At 44.3% G+C, this 16,815-nt stretch overlaps 1 protein-coding gene across 5 annotated transcripts in view; it reads right to left on the minus strand.

Annotated features, from left to right (window-relative positions):
• Positions 1–16,815, minus strand: part of ASXL2 (ASXL transcriptional regulator 2) — a 125,451-nt gene that overhangs the window by 15,226 nt on the left and 93,410 nt on the right. For 4 of the 5 annotated variants that reach the window (XM_075144730.1, XM_075144733.1, XM_075144732.1 and 1 more), the window contains 4 exons: positions 10,038–10,178; positions 8,420–8,583; positions 4,709–4,805; positions 456–561 (listed from right to left, as the gene is read on the minus strand). In XM_075144730.1, the coding sequence (XP_075000831.1) occupies positions 456–561; positions 4,709–4,805; positions 8,420–8,583; positions 10,038–10,178 (508 nt within the window). The remainder of the gene's footprint in view (positions 1–455; positions 562–4,708; positions 4,806–8,419; positions 8,584–10,037; positions 10,179–16,815) is intronic. The other variant, XM_075144728.1, reaches the window with a different exon arrangement.

Raw genomic sequence — 16,815 nt, forward strand, 5'->3', positions numbered from 1 at the left:
AGACTTGGGAGTTTAACCAAATACGTGTCCCTGAAGATGCAGGGAAATACACAAGATTTCACGTAGCAGGTGACTTACTGCAAGGTGGAGTGCGCTCAACCACCACATACCCGTGGATCTCCAGAATCCGGACACTAGAAGAACTGTAAGAGGGGAGCGTCTCCAAGTATTGCAGTAAGGAGTGGGAAAAGTTAAGATGTAAAGTCTAAAGGACAGGAAACCGGTACTACACTGGTTAAAGCATTAGAAATCATGACAGCAAAGACATCGCTTCTGACCTAGAGCACTCAGGCATTTCCTCAGCTCTGTGGCAGCTAGATGAAGCTAGAGACCTTTTTGAGGTCTCAGGACTAATGAAAAGTAATCTTTATTGATGGACAGCACGCTACAAATGCAGCAATGGGTACATCTGGACAGGCAATGCGGGATTAAAAAAAGACAGTTCAATGTCTTACCTCTGACCATAGTAGCTCTCAAAAAAATGTTCCTTCCACAGCTCAACCTTCTTTTCCTTTTCTATTTCTTGCCGTATTCTTAGCTGCATTTCGGGTGTAAACTCACCTGCAAAATGCAATAAAGGAGATCTTCAAAAAAAGCTATGGGTAAAATGAATCAGGGTAACCACAGGAGCCATCACGCTTACAGGTGAGTGCTGTCACAGAGAGGTCCCCTTCACTGCTTGTGGCACCGCAGCCCTGCCTGCGGCACGTCAGCATTTCTCCTGAGCTGCAAGGTGTTTCTCTGCTGCCTGCTCCTTGCAGTGGGTGCGCAACAGCTTTATGCCTGACAGTCACAACTCCTCTCCCTATCAGTGTCCTCCCTGGCTGACAATAGATGTTTTACGTGAAACAGCGCTGTCCTGGTTTCGGCTGGGGTAGAGTTCTTTTTCTTCCTAGCAGCTGGTACAGAGCTGTGTGTTGGATTTAGTACGAGAATAATGTTGATCACACACTGATGTTTCAGTTGTTGCTGAGTAGTGTTTACATAGTCAAGGACTTTTCAGCTTCCCATGCTCTGCCAGGTGCACAGGAAGCTGGGAGGGAGCACAGCCAGGACAGCTGACCCAACTGACCAATGGGGTATTCCATACCATATGACGTCATGCTTAGTATATAAACTGGGGGCTGGTGGAAGAGGGGGATCGCTGCTTGGGCATCGGTCAGCGGGTGGTGAGCAACTGCATTGTGCATCACTCACTTTGTATATTCCCCATTAGTAGTATTATTATTGTTGTTGTTGTTGTTGTTATTATTATTATTATCCCCTCCTCTTCTGTTCTATTAAACTGTCTTTATCTCAATCCACAAATTTTACTTTTTTTCCAATTCTCTGCCCCATCCCACCGGGGCGGGGGGAGCGAGTGCATGGCTGTGTGGCGTGTGGCTGCCTGCTGCGTTAAACAACAACAAGCGCTTATTAAATGAATACAAATCTATACACAAATGTATGTTGTGTGTATGCATGCACTGCATAACTGCCATTTTCTGAAGGATCTGAAGATATTGCCTATGCAGATGGCAAAGCAATACAGCACCTTGGGTGGCTGTGGTGAAATATGCATGCAAGAACATCAAAGGCTTCTTGACCAGCACAAATGACAGAAAATATTCTGTCATATTCGGATATGCTAATATTCGGATGCTATTCTGTCGCAGGCAGGTGGGAAACAAAAAAACCCTCTCACACATTGAAGCGCACATTTCATGCATACGTGTATCGCGGTTTGTAGGAAATGTTTCCTAATGTCAAGTCTGAACGCTCCCCAACGCAGCTTTGAACGATTAAGGTTTGTAAGACCGTGTGTTAATATTTTAAGAGTTCATCATTAGGCAACAAGAAAGCTTGTTTTTTTGACACAACTGCAGTGCTTTGATGACAGAGCTTGACCTCATGTGACCTTGAGCCTCAAGACTTCATTCATTCTCACGGTTTATCTAGTTCACACACCATTTTGTTTGTGCTCTTCAGCACTGGAGGAAACGGTTACTAGAATCAGATCTTTTCTGACACTGCAATTACCAAAGAGAGGGGATTCCTTAAAGAGATTAACAGAAATCAGGTACTTCCATCACTGCACAGTTTGTTTCTCAACAATTTTCTCCTGTCAAATAAGGGGATCGTAAGAAGTTCTTGCTGAGTTTGTTCCTTATGCAGTTATCATGTCCAAAGGAAACTAAGAGTGTGTCCCTTTTTAGTACACTGTTACTTGTCAGTATTAAATCAGGACAGTCATCTTTTCATTGCAGCAAGTACAGAGGGCCCAAACCAGAATCTCTGGTACATCAACTTTCTTTTCTATTTTTGTATAAACTTGGTCAGGTAAATAAATATAGAAAGTCTGTTGCATCGGAAACAGTGGAACGCCTGCCTTTACTTAGAATAAGCAACAGGGTACAAAATTAATTCATTTGAAATAGTCTCTGTTGTAGCAGTGAATTCTTGGATTTTCACTGATGTGGTTACGCCACCTTTGTCCCCCAGCTGGGAGATTTCAACTAAAAGCATACGTCTGCATCAGCCTAGGCTCCGCTGAGCCCAAAGCACAGTGAAAACCTACGTGGTGGCTTGCAGTCCGGTGGAAGTCATTCACTTATGAACGTCTGCCTGAAGGTTGATGGGGACCTCGGGAGGTCTCTTAAGTCCAACCTCCAGCTCAAAGCAGGGGCACCTTGGCCTCCACCAGGTCGCTCAGGGCTCTGGCCAGTCAGATCTTTGAAAACCTCCAAGGATGGAGGTGGCACAACCTCTCCAGGCCCCTGCTCCACTGCAGACTGTCCTCATGGGGATAAAACGTTTCCTTATATCCTGGCTGACTCTTGCCTGTTTTTTCTTGTCCTCCTGCCTTGCACCACTGTGACAAGCCTGGCTCCATCTTCCTGCTGGCCTCCCGGCAGGTACAAGGGGGCTGCTGTCAGGCCACCCCTCCCAAGCCTGTAGCGCTGCCAGGGGCTCTTCCTTCCCAGGGGCAGGATCTGGCCTGTCTCGGTCCTGCTGGATGGCAGCCCTGCCCCCCCAGCATATTGACTGGTCCCCCCAGTTTGGTGTCCTCCACAAACCCCGCCAAGGTCGTTGATAAAGGCGGCAAATAGGACAGGAACCCGGACAGGCCCCTGCCATCTCCGCTTGTCACTAGCCTCCAGCCGTGAACCATGACTCCAAGTTTGACCGTCTAACCAGCTATTCACCCATCCGGTTGTCCGCCCGTCCAGACCCTAGTGTCCCAGCTTGGATACAGGAGTACTGTGGGAGACAGTTATCAAAAGCTTTGCTTAGGTTGAGGTAAATGATGCCCACTGCTCTCCCCTTCTTCATAAATTCAGTCATTTTTAATGCAGTCAAGCTATTCAGGCATGATTTACCCTTGGGAAAACCATGCTGACTGTTTCCAATCACCTTCTTCTTCACATGCCCAGAGGTGTGCTCCAAGAGGGCTCGCTCCATGACTTTCCCAGTGATGACGTTGAGGCTGACCAGGCCTGCATTTTCTCAAGACAAGGCTGACCAGGCCTGCATACGTTAACTAATACTGTGGGTGACCCCAAACAGCATTGTTACGAATCGTCAGTACCTTGAAGGGTAGCTGAAGAAAGCCTACAGGACTGCTCTGCCCACAGTGGCATCATGGTTTTAATACTTGAGCAGAGATACAGTGCTCAGTGAGAACGTCAGTGGAGATCTCCAGCCTTGACCCTCATCCTTGCAAGCTTTACCACCGTAGTGGGTTCTACAGCAGTTTTACTCTGGTGAGAAAGTCTGCGTAAACGTAGCTGCACCCTCTAGATGTGTAGGCATGAATGGACAAAAGGTCTTCTAAAAAGCATTAAAGGGAAAACACTAAATGATGGTGGCTAAAAATGGGGGTGGTTTCAACAATTAAACAGATTAGACAGCTGAGTTCTATACCTTCCTGTTTACTGGCATAGATACACCCAGAATCTACAAAATATAAAGGGTTATTCATACAGAATTGGATATATTTTCTATGGAAAAGCCTCTTAAAAGTCAGTCATCTGGGCATGAGTAAATGATATTCCCTTCTTAAAGTGAGTCATGATTGGTGCTACACTCTTTATAAAAACTCTGGTGACAGGCTGCATGGTTCAATTCTGTAGAGGACATGGTCCCTGCCCGCATGTGAGCACACTTCTGACGGTGTGATTTGATCAGATCATGGAGTTCAAGATGCAAATGACTGTTGAAGGTGCAGAGGTCCTATAGATTAGTAAATGGCTGGCTTTATGTTATATAAAAAATTATGGCTCAAAGGACTGACCATACCAACTGTGGCTAGACGACTTCACTGATGACGAAGTGCATTACTCTGGGAATATAATTTACCTTCTCTACTGAGCTTAGCAGTGGGCTATATTTAGCTACCACAACTTGAGAATAACACAGCCCTACTGTCATTTCAACAAGGTTTTAAACACATTTTTCCTTCTTTTCTCATCTCTTGCAGCCACTTGCTCATTTTTCCACATGTTAAGTTTAAAAGAGAACTCCTTCTGCAGCCCCTCCTGTGACCTTGAGATGACATAGTTCTAGGCTTGCATTTGCTCTCGTGGGCTGTACTGACTACAGCTGTCTTTACGCTGCAAGTCACTCCAGTGCGTCAGCTTCTCCATAAAATACCTTTTACGCATTCCCCAAAACATTCACTAGCTGAAAGCCTTCTAGCGTTTTGCTTCGTTGTCTGGGAAAGTTTTACCTTCTGACAACCTCTCCTTCCAGCCTTGGGCAGCTGAAGTGAAGAACTCGTTGTTGAGCGCAGAGCCACTCAGCTTCATCAAGCCATCCGCCCCGACCTGGAATACGTGACAAAGCAAATAGTATTAACTAACTGGAAAGACAAATGTCACGTGTTGTCGCATGGGATCTAAAAACAGAGCAAGAGTCCCAACATTGCCACGAAGCTCTCTGGAATCTGCCTTTAACTCAGAGGAAAATAAAAAGCCTTCTTAAGGCTGTGCTTAGCCAAGTCTGGGATCTAGGAGGCTGTGGTAAATTTTCCTCATCCTTGCTTTAGCCCAATCCTCTATAGTCCTGCTGCTGCACAGATATACATGAGCAGCAGATGGTACAGGTGGCAAGGAGAGGCACAAGGAAACAGAAGAGCATAGCCTCTGAAAAGCTTCTTCAGATGCCTTTTGCCCTGCAAAATGAATGCAAGATATCGCCTGAACTACCAACCAAAACAACAGCTCTGCTGTCTTCTGGGGAACATAAAGTGCATGAAGGAAAAGCAAGGACATAAAAGGTATCATATAAAATAACTTTGAAATGTATATAATCATAACTATGGATGCTTCAGGAAAAACAGGAACAAATGAAGCTCAAAACCCATCCCGTCCTTGAAATATGGTTAACCAAATGGGGCAGGCATGCTATAGAGTAGGACATAAGCATGAAAGGCTTATGGCAGCTGCACTGTAGTCTGCTTTACAGAGGGTGCTTATGGCATAAGCATGAGGCTAAGACTGGAACATTGTGGGAAATTGTAACCAGGGTAATAAAACACAGGAGGTTTGCTTTTGCTCTGTCCCACAGAAGTAAATGTGGAATTTCTCTACCAGGAACACAAAAATACACATATCGCTCAGTAAGTCACAAAAACTCCCAGTGGGCAAAACTGATGTGCTTCCATTTCTTGCATAAATAATAAATCAGAACAAACAAGCAAAATCCAACTGTCCAAATGTAGGATACATCTGATTACACTGGGAGGTCTGTGCAGCAAACATTCAACAGTGCGGGATTTGATAAAGAGAAACACTGCTTTTCCTGAGGCAGCATTTGCGATGCAGGTAGTTAAAATGATGGAAGTGACCTAGTAGAAGGCTTTGTAGGTGAGATTTAGTTAGCAATTTTTAAGTTTTGAGTTAGGAGCAGCCATTATAGGGACTACAAAAGCAGAGATTTATTTTCTAGTCCAAATCTCTATTGATCGACTACAGGGAGCAGAATTCACAAGACTATCCTTTACTGCACAGATGGCGTTGCCTGTTCCTTGCACTGGAGGACAGACAACTACCGCAGGGCTGGCTGGGTCGTGGCTCAAAGTGCCCACTTTCTCTTCTACAGGAGCACCAGCTGTAATAGCTCAGACTGAGTCACTGCCAAGCAAAACACAACAGATATGTGACCTTTCACAGTTGGCATGTCCAACGCCTTCACCTCTTCTCCTGTTTACTACAGCAAATTCTGACGTTTTATAAAGCGCGCATCACCACTTGATGGGGTGGGCTGCTCTAGGAGATCTACTACAGTGAAATGTAAAATTTGTCCTCTCTCTCAGGAACTAAGCAATATTATTTAGTTAGTCAAAATTTGTTCTCAGTCAAATTCTAATTCAATTTAAGGACAATTAAACTTAAAAGTCAGGACAGAAATGTCTTACCATCTGCTGTGAGGTTCTTGCCAGTAAACTCCAGCTGCAAACTCCATCACATCATATTTTGACACATACCTAATTATTACAAAGGCCACAGGACTTATAAAACAATTCCTTCAAATATTTATTGGATCAGCCTTGGACTAAAAAGTCCCCGATGAATGCTGATTGAAGATTAGAATTTATGAGACAACATAAAATGTTAGAACTCCTCCTAAGTCCAAACGAACACTATCTGTTCAGCAAAGCATCCTCTGTAAAGCAGACCACAGTGCAGCTGCCAGACCCAGACGCGTCATTAACGTTCTGTGAGAACCAAAAGAGCAGCACAGCTGTGAAGATGGATATAACTTCACTAACCGTGGATGCCTGTGCTATAAGCGTCTACGTCTGAGCTGGTGTCCCTTCACAGTTTATAGCGATCGAGTCAAGTGAGTGTATGGAGGCGGGGGCTCAGTTCGTCTCGGTCTGAAGCAGACACTTGTATTTGGTCACAGGCTCTTGACTGTACCAACTAGATTTCCACTTTCTATAAAGGGAGCCCAGGGTAACTAGCTGAGACGTAGGCTCCCGGGAGGTGACCGAGGTGTGTAAACGCAAGCCTCAAACTAATCTGAACACCACACAGAAAAGTGTCTTCAAGGGACTTGCAGCTCTAAGACAGGACATACAGAAGATTTCCATCTGGAGTGGCATCTTGAAGCCAGCTTTGATATCTAAAGAACATTTAAAATGGCTCTAGGCACATATGTTAAAGCATCTACCCCTACTGAAGTGGAAGCATAGCACAGAATCCCACTTTGCTCTGAAGCTCCCAGCCAGTTGGGGTAGGAATGCTGAAGACATATGAATAAGGTAAAAGGAAGGAAGCATCCTTGTTCTATCTACAGCTTTTCTGCTATTGAACATAAACAGATTGAACTTCACTTCCTCAACTCATTGTTTTTCCCTCCTTTTACATGCAAGTGCAACATTTGTTCTTTTCTTGTCTCTTAGTGTCATCCCTGCCTTCCACAAGCTGCTGAAGAAAACGGCTATAATGCTGAGATTGCTTCAGGCGGTTCTTTTATGTACCCTTTGGATGAAATTCATCAGATCCAGCTGAGTTGAAATAACTGTCTTATCAAAAGATTCTCTTAGCTGTTCTTTCAATACTGAGTTCTTACCCCTTGCCACTCATGTTCATTGTTCCAGTTATCACCAACTGCTTAGTGAAGAGCTCAGTGAAAACCTTCACCATTTCTTCTGTGCCACTCCCAGAGCAAATGAACCCATTCCCCCCCCCCCCCCCCCCCCCCCCGCCCCGAGCACTCTTCTGCCTTTTCAAATTCCCCTCTTCACACACAAAGAGATCTCAGACAGACAATCCACAAAAATAAACTGCCTTCAAGGCTGGCTCACACTGCATGCTTCTACTTTAATCTAGTGTGTGTTTCAGGTCAGGACACAAGCTCTCTGGAGCAGGTCAGGTCTACTCTGCAATCTGGACATTATGAATATGCAATAGAAAACTCATTCAGTTTTCACTTTACCAAATTCAGAATTTGACAGCAGTGACACAAGGTCATGAGAAACAGAAGAGGCTGGAACTAAATGGCAGCATCTGTTTAGGTATTCTGTGGGAAGGCACCAGCCTAAAAGGCTGCAGGGTTAATCCTGTATTGAAGAGTCTGGGAGAGCCCAGGAGAGCGGAAGATGCTGAAACCGCTGCATTCCCATCACTCCTGGCCCTCTTCAAGTCCAACATAACAGAAACATTGCTCTCGCTGTAGCTGGGAATATGAAGTTGATTAAACAGAATTAAGCTGCTGGTTTATCAAATCTGAATTCTTTTTTTCTGGTAGCAACAAATACCCAAATGAATCACTGAAGAATTTTCCAATTTTTTTTACACTGTGCACAGAAGAAAAAGTCTATCCCATTAGACATAAACACAGTATTGGATGTCTAGTCTGAATTACTTCTGGAGATGCTCCCTACTGACACCTAAGAGCCTAGCTTCTCTCCACAACAGAAACCACGACATACCTGCCTGTCCACCTCCGGCAGCAGCAGCAGCAGGCGCTGCTGGCATTCTGTAGGCAGAACAGAGAACGTATGCTTATTGATCAGTGCCCGCAGGTTTGTGTTCACGAGGATGGAGTCAGGAGTTTCCACATCAATTTCAGCACACTTTGTTCTCTTCAGCTGCCCTGCAATGAACACAAAGATGTAACTAACATCTTACCTAACAGAGAATTAAAGGCTCCTTTGGAGTTCACTGTACCTGAGATTTTCAAAATGCCACCTTAGTAATCCATTTCAAACCTTGACTTGAAATATATGTTTACCTTTGCACATACAGTTAAAAACAAAATGTGGGAGGTCCTTTCCAGCACAGAAAATTTCCATACCTGATATATTGTAGCCTGCGTCAGTTCACCTAACTTTTGTCGGAATCCTGGCTACCTGGGGACTGGCAAGGAGTCTTTTTCAGGAGGGTTTCTAGAACTGCTTTTAGCCATATCAATTCTCAATTTTAAATCTCTAGTTAAGGTCAGTTTGTTCCTTGGGATTTCTTCTTGGACTTTCCTACTTTGTTCTCAGCAAAAGCATTTCAGAAAAATTCATCCGCTCATTGTGCTTGCGTAGAAACCACAACACTAGACAAAGCCGTAAAAATAAGTAACTATTCCTTTCCCTTTCTGTGTCTGAAAGCCAGCAAGTCCAGCATTAACCCTTATGGTACAGCCAGCTTCAAGTATGTGCTGCAAATTCAGAGAAGAATAATGAAGAAAGCATTTGTACTGTGTACTCGGATTCCTTTGGATTCATCCACTGTCTATTACTGGCAAAACACCATGTGTTTTGAAGCTTAGATTAGAAGTGCATTATTAGCAAAATGGGTAATATTAAAACAGACCCTGCTCCCCCGACTTCAGGGATGACAGCAATTATTTTTAAGGTAAGAGTACCTAACAAAATAAATGCCACGACGGCTTGTTTCATTAGGGGAAGTTTGCTGTATTAGAAGTCATTCAGAAAATGGCTCTGCATGTTTATAATCTATTTAAGTTGCAGAATTTCCTAATTACAGGGGACAAATGAAACATGCCCTGAAAAGTGCCAATTTTCACCAGTGATAAAGAAAATCTAGAATGATTAGCAGAGATAGAGACCTCGGAATATCCTTAAGTTCACTGAGGTCAATTCATCATTGCTATACGTAAAAGAAACCACAAAAGGTCAGGAGGGCTGAGAAAGACCTAACCTCAATGAATGCGAAGGAAGCCAAACAACAGTGGAGTCTGAAGTATAAAAATCTGGGAAGGAATTTCTTTTCTCTTTTTAACGTTACCAAAGTGTCTTAAGTACATTAAAAAGCCTGCTAAATAGTGTAAGTCCTTTTTTGCTTCTCAAAGAGCACGCTGCAAATTCACAGGTAGAAACCCCTGATGATAAGAAATGAGAAGACTCCTATTTGCATATGTAAGGTTTGAATTATTTATCCTAATTCACACAGCGTACTAGCAGTACCTTCCAGAGTTGTCCAGAAGTCACTTTAGCAATGGAATTAATTACACATTTTACTCAATTTTGCTATTTAGGCTTTTGTTCTGTCATCAGAGCAACCAAATCTCTGTAAGCAGAAAAATAAATATCTTACTTGCATGGAGCCTGTCAGATCTCTGGAATGGCTTCTTCCCCAACCCTGGCAAGGAGTTATCAAGCTTAACAGAGGGAGAGGAACTGGAGGTGGAGTTCTGAGGGCTGCTTGACTGTCCATCTGACTGCTTTCCTTCCCAAGCTGCACAGGAAATTGAAACATTTAAACACAGGGATATACAAAGAAATATTACATGAGACATCTGTTTGGACTGAAATAAAGATTCTTTAATGTGCATACCCCAATCCCAGCAGCTCTGGGACAAGCACTTCTAGGATACTTATATTTCTTTACTCTTGTAGCACTTACTTCCCAACAGGCTGAAAGTAGAAGACCCCTTGGTAGCTATCAGACTATCACAAAATAAAGGGATGGACAGCCATTCCATTTATGGTTTGAGTCTATTTCCCAGTTAGTCCCATCTTATTTCCTATCTATATCAAATCCAGTAATGACCTTGTTAAAACTTCCTTTCAGAGGCAGCCTTAGTTTCTCTTAGAGTTCACTGTCAGGAATAATCTCTTCATACTTTATGTGTACTTTCTAAATTTTAACCTACTATTGTAGCTTTTGTTCTTTTAGACCACCCTCAGTAATTCCTCCTCCTCTTTCAAATATTCAAGAGATGTTTTCATGTCCTCCTCCAAAGTCCCTACTTAGCCAAACTAGACAGATTTCACCACTATGATTTGTCCTTACAAATCACTGCCACCCACATTCTCTTTTGTATAGCAGTATTTCTTCTGCTGGTGGGAAGAGCTTCTTCCCTAGATTCTCCCTGCCTTCCTTTCCCCCAGTGAGCTGAATTAAGAACATGAGCTGGTCTTCCCTCTGCTCTCTTTAGGTTCACGTGTAGTAACAGGTACTCATTCAAGTATGGAAAGGTACTGAAGTCCCATACCTTGAGAGGGAAACTCCACAATACACGTGATTAAGTCACAAACCAAACGAATGCTGGCTCTGACTAATGACTTGCACTAATCAATTCCTTCACCCAGTCCATGCCAGCTTTGTTCCCCATCTGCCTCTCTTACTCTCCTCTCTGCCTGGTTCCTCTTCCCTTCCTTCTCTTCCTCACACTAGCTGTTCCAGTTCTGACTAAATACGTCCCTGAAATTGTGGAATTAGTGTGTTGCTTTCTATGAGAACATTGCTCTCTCTCCACTTGTATGCTTAATTTACTTCTCCATCTCAATATATCCCACTGTCCCGGCTGTGTGGTGGTGCATTCCCCCCTCCATCCGCTTGTTGATCTCAGAAATTCCTGTGAAGCCTCGGCCTTGGTGCACTGAGTCTGGCGGTTGAGCGCTCCTTGACTGGATCAGAAACTCTGCACGGCCGAGGCTGGGAACATGCTCCCACTGCCCAACCCAGGTGTCATCTTATCTGAGTCGTAGCTCAAGTGAAACACTACTGAAACCTTGAGAATCTTTAGTAATTACCACCTGGGACTGTGGCCAGGATGGAAATTTACGGATGACTAAAGCCAACCATCTTGCGACCCTATAAACGGTGGTCCTGAGTGAGGCCCTTTGAGCTCTCCTGGACCGCAGCAGCTGCACCCAGCATCTCCCTCTGAGTGGGACGCCTCTCAGAGCTCGCAAACTCTTGAGCCTGCGATATTCGGAGGACCGTCGCTGAAAGCTGACGACGGGACCTGGGCTGAACCCCTTCACTCCTCGAAGCTCAACCCTTGCCCATTGAGAGAAATGCCAAGACATTTTACATGAATATTCCTTCACGGAACTCGAGGGGAATTTTTAACAGGTACCTTTTGTACATTTATGTATATTTCTCTGTGTGTGTGTGTGTGTGAACTAGTAGTAAGCATAATCTGTGACTAAGTTACTGTCGTGACTGTAGTAGACTCTACTAACTTACTTTGTAAATGTTAAATTAGTCAATGATTAAGTGCTGCTAAAATCTTGTGAATCACCTCAAAACTGTGAATGAACCTTAGGCTGCTGCTAAACACATCTAATCCCTTAGGCATAAACCGTTGGCCAAATCTGGGACTAGGAGTGGATCCAGCCACACCTAGACACCTCTCTGAGAAGGAGTTAAGAAAGCAAGGGGGTCTACTCTGAACCTCACAACTCAACAGGAAGGTCTCCGTACTCTTTTTGTATTAGACGTAAACTGTTCTCCAAGTCTGAGACTAAGATTGGATCCAGCCGGGTCCTCCCTGAACCTCGCGACTCAATGGGAGGGTCTCCCTTACCCTTTTCGCACTTGGTCTCTATGTAAATCATTCTAGATCAATTCTTAACTTGATTTTCACTTATATGTTTCATCCGTGTAGTAAGTGATAGAATGAACCTTACCATCGAACTGTTAAGTCGCGCTTTTATAAATCTCTATTAAAATCACTTTCTGCTAATACCTTTGATGGTGATTCTTTAAGCGGTCTCTAAATCACTCACTTGCGACAGGCTGTGAGCTATTTCTATGTACGATCATGTGGATAGGAGGGGAAGAAAGGACTCCATGGATGCTGATGAAAAACCATACAAACACCACTCAGGTTGCAGTAACATTCAAAGGCTTTTACAGTAATCAATGTTCAGTCTAACTGGGGGCTGCATAAACATACACTGTTCCTACCCTACATCAGTCGAACAAGGCCATAGCAAGAGCGGAGGAATACGGCTTTCCTGAGACCACATGTAAAGTGAGTTCAATCCTTAACTTCTTCCTGTCCCTCACAATCTTTAAGGTAGGAGAGCCCACATGGTTGGATGCTGGCATGGATAGATGCCAACTCTTCAGGAAAGATGAGTCAAGGCAAGGAAGATAAGTCAAGAAGGTTGTCTCTACCCATACAAGCCTCTGGGACAACATGAGTTGAACCCAAGGGTCCTGGGGGAGCCCACCAGTGTCCTTACAAGGCCTCTCTACCATCTTGGAAAAGAAATGAAGGTTGCAGGAGATTCCCCACAACTTAGAAAGGCAAATGTTGCACACATCTTCAAAAAGGGCCAAACAGACAACCTGAGAAAATACAGACTGGTTAGCTTCACTTTTCTCCCTCGGAAAATCATGGAGTGACCCCTCTTGGAGCACATTTCTTGTCACACAAAGAAGATAATGATGACTGGAAGCAGTCAGCATGGACTCACCATGGGTAAATCATGCCTGACCAGCTTGATTGCCTTCTGTGATCCAATTACTGGATTTGTCGATGAGGGAAGAGAGGTAGATGCCATTTACCTTGACTTCAGCAAGGACAAATGCAAAGTCCTGCCCTGGGAAGGAGGAGCCCCTGGCAGCGATACAGGCTGGGGCGCTGCTGGAAGGGACCTGGGGGTCCTGGCAGACACAACCTGAACTTCTGCCCTGGCACCAAAGGCCAACAGCATCCTGGGCTGTAGGACCACAGCCAACAGATCAAGAGAAGCCGTTATCCCCCTCGTTGGCTAAGCACTCGTTAGACCACATCTCGATTCTGTGTCCTGTTCCGGTGCCTCTAATACAAGAAAGACATAAAAACCAGGAGCGAGCTCAGCCGAGGGCCACCAGGATGCTCAGGGGACTGCAGTGCTTCCCCTGTGAGGAGAGGCTGAGGGACCAGGGCTTGATCAGGCTGGAGAACAAAAAAGGCTGAGGAAGACCTGGTAGTCACTACTCTGTTCCTACCAGGAGGCCAGCAGGAAGATGGAGCCAGGCTTGTCACAGTGGTGCAAGGCAGGAGGACAAGAAAAAACAGGCAAGAGTCAGCCAGGATATAAGGAAACGTTTTATCCCCATGAGGACAGTCTGCAATGGAGCAGAGGCCCGGGGAGGTTGTGCCACCTCCATCCTTGGAGGTTTTCAAAGATCTGACTGGCCAGAGCCCTGAGCGACCTGGTGGAGGCCAAGGTGCCCCTGCTTTGAGCTGGAGGTTGGACTTAAGAGACCTCCCCAAGGTCCCTATCAACATGAATGGTCCTATGATTCTAACACATTTTCAGACTAGTACTAAAAAGGCTGGATAAGTTGAAGTCAGAGAGAAAAAAAACAGTAACAAAAATTAAATAGAGATGCTGGAAGAAAATAGTTCACCCATGATTAAAGTGGATGTGGCAATAGTTTGGGAAGTGTGAAACCAAAATAAGGAGAGAAACCAAAATAAGAGAGTGACCTCCTGCCCCAGAGGCCTGACATGCAGTGCCTGGGAAAGGCCAGACAGCAGGCCTCCAGCAGCAGGATCCTGGCCATACCCAGGAAAGGCAAAAGCCTCATTAGAATCCCAAGATTCTAATGATCACAAGATAAAGACACCAAACAATACTTTAAGTACTCTAAGTAACACGAGTTTGGATTACTTACTCCACTGGTCTATTTTCATAATTACTCTATGTTAGCGAACAATCTTACAAAACATCCTACCTGTTTCAGTCCCTCTTAGGTCTCCCCTGTTCCTACTTCCCTAAGTGAAGATGCCATTCCTCCTGGGGCAGGGAGATGAGGAGATGGGGTCCTCCAGGAACGCTATCTGCCTGTGGTGCTAATGAAGCATTCAGGTTTAAGCCTAGTTAGCAGAGAAATTGCAAAAGGCTTTTAAACTATCATTTTATGCTAAAGATTTCATACATCTGGCACTGTATTTTTCTTAATACACACTTCATGGGAAATGTGTAATTTTCTACTGGATTAATTTTGGCTTCCTTCTCAGACCACACCAGCCTAGGTGTAAAGGGCACAAGCACAGCTTAGGACTGAATTTCAAACAAGCAAGATGATATTAACCTTTTTCCCCTTAACCTTTTTGAAAGGGTCTGCACTACAAAGCTGCCTGGGAACAACAGGCAACCTCATCAACTGTTAAATACTTACTCTGCTATTAAATGATGCATGAAGTACAGCTGATAAATATGCCTGTTCCTTTCAATTGGATATACGGCGCATAGCCGCAACCTCACGTATGTCTGAACAGATGTTACAAGAAACATTCCAGCAGTATATAACCAGCAAGCCAGGACAGATTGGTCTAGTTTTGGTTTGGATTTGTTTAGAGCTATTTGGAAAGGAAGGATAAACAAACATGCTAAAACACAGAAATAATTTTATAATAAAGAAAAATCAGCATTAGATGAAGAAACATCTCCAATTATGTAAAAGGCGGTAAGGAGAAGAAATCAAATAACCTGCACCCTGTGTCCGTGGTGGGTAGGACAGGAAATCTTGGGTTTAAACCCAAGGAAGCAAGAAAACATTCTGATTGGAGGCTAAGAAAAACATTTTAAGGATAAAGTTAGCAAATCAGGAAGGGCAAGACTTGCTGGACATTTTTGGTCTTTGCATGAATGGCATCTCTCAGAACAGACTGAAGAAAACATCTGTCAGGAATGCATCATAGCCCCTGCCCTGAGGAAAGAGTGGACTAGATGAGCTCTCAAGGGTACTCCTAGGCCTAGTTTCTGATGGCTCTGTGAAATTTCTTAACCTCACCACTGAATTTCAGCTAAACATTCACATAATTACACCAAGAATATCCAAGAGCAAAATATTTTTCATGCTAATATTGTCTTATTGCTGTTGTATAATCCTCTCTGGCTATTTCTACACCAGTGAACAGAACGGTGACCTTGGGCATTCCTCTGGCCCTGAGAACAACTGGCACAAACTGGCCTGTTCACATCCTTAAACTTTCTGTCTCCCCCAGGCAGGGTTGGCCACATTCAAATTGCCTGCAGGGAATGATGTTTGGCCTGTGCTGACCACCAAGCCGTGCCAAGGATTGCCTAGGAGACTGCTAGTTTGTCCTGAGCCAAAGCTATGTCAGGGAATTTAGCAGAATGGATTGACTGAGTTCCAGTTCTTGTGCCCAGGACTTTGGCAATGATTAACTCAGTGGCAGAGATGCAGCTTCTCTCTCCACATGCAGTTGTTTCTTATTCTAAGCACAGGCTTGCTGGCTGAAGGACTGACTGTTTAGAAGGGGAAGGAGTTTTGGGACTGGAATCAGGTTAATAGATGCTATAAGAACAATGAAGGCACACCTTCTTTCTGTAAGGTAACGGTTTGGTATTAGCCATGTTATCAGCTTTACCAAAAAGTCATTTTTAAGAAGACTGCAAATAGGGTAGGATTTGGGATTGGAGATGTAATTTTGTTGTGATCTGATTGCTTTCTCTCCCTTTTTTTGGGCAAGCTTCATGACTGCCAGACTCAGCCACTCCATCTGCGAGAGAACACCTGACAGAAGTCTTTCAGAATGAGCGTTCTTGCTGCGTCTTCCTCAACAGTTACATTTTCATGATCATCATCTTTCTGAGATGAATCAGGACCAGTCAAGTACATCAAGGGGGAAGGATGGAAAAACAGGATAATTATTGAGGGGGAGGGAATTTCCATCTCATAGAAGTGTCTGAGTTTGACAGATAGAACAGCATTTTACCCATGATAATTAGTGTAACAGATGGCGTGTAAGGGCAGGGACTTCAGAAGTACACACAGCTTAAACAGACAGGGACTGTGTACGTGTTGCAGAAGACGGTGAAGCAGGACCAGAATCAGCAGATTGTGAAGCAGAGGAGGAGATCGTTGCTTTCTGGAAGAGATCTCAACCTCAAAGAGCCAGCCCTCTTCTCCTCTTGTACGCAATGCTGCTGATCCTGCTCCTGCCTCTCCCTGCTCCATACCCCATACACTAACCCTGTGTTCCTAAATTCTGTTTATTTCTTAGGTCCTAACCCCCCGCCATTACAGCTGCAGAAGGACTTAATGACAATGAATGGCTGAGTGATAAAAGAACAGACAGGATTCACTGTACAGAAACATGAAGTGATGTACAAAA

The sequence above is a fragment of the Calonectris borealis genome, chromosome 3, assembly GCF_964195595.1.
Source record: "Calonectris borealis chromosome 3, bCalBor7.hap1.2, whole genome shotgun sequence".
Classification (NCBI taxonomy): domain Eukaryota; kingdom Metazoa; phylum Chordata; class Aves; order Procellariiformes; family Procellariidae; genus Calonectris; species Calonectris borealis.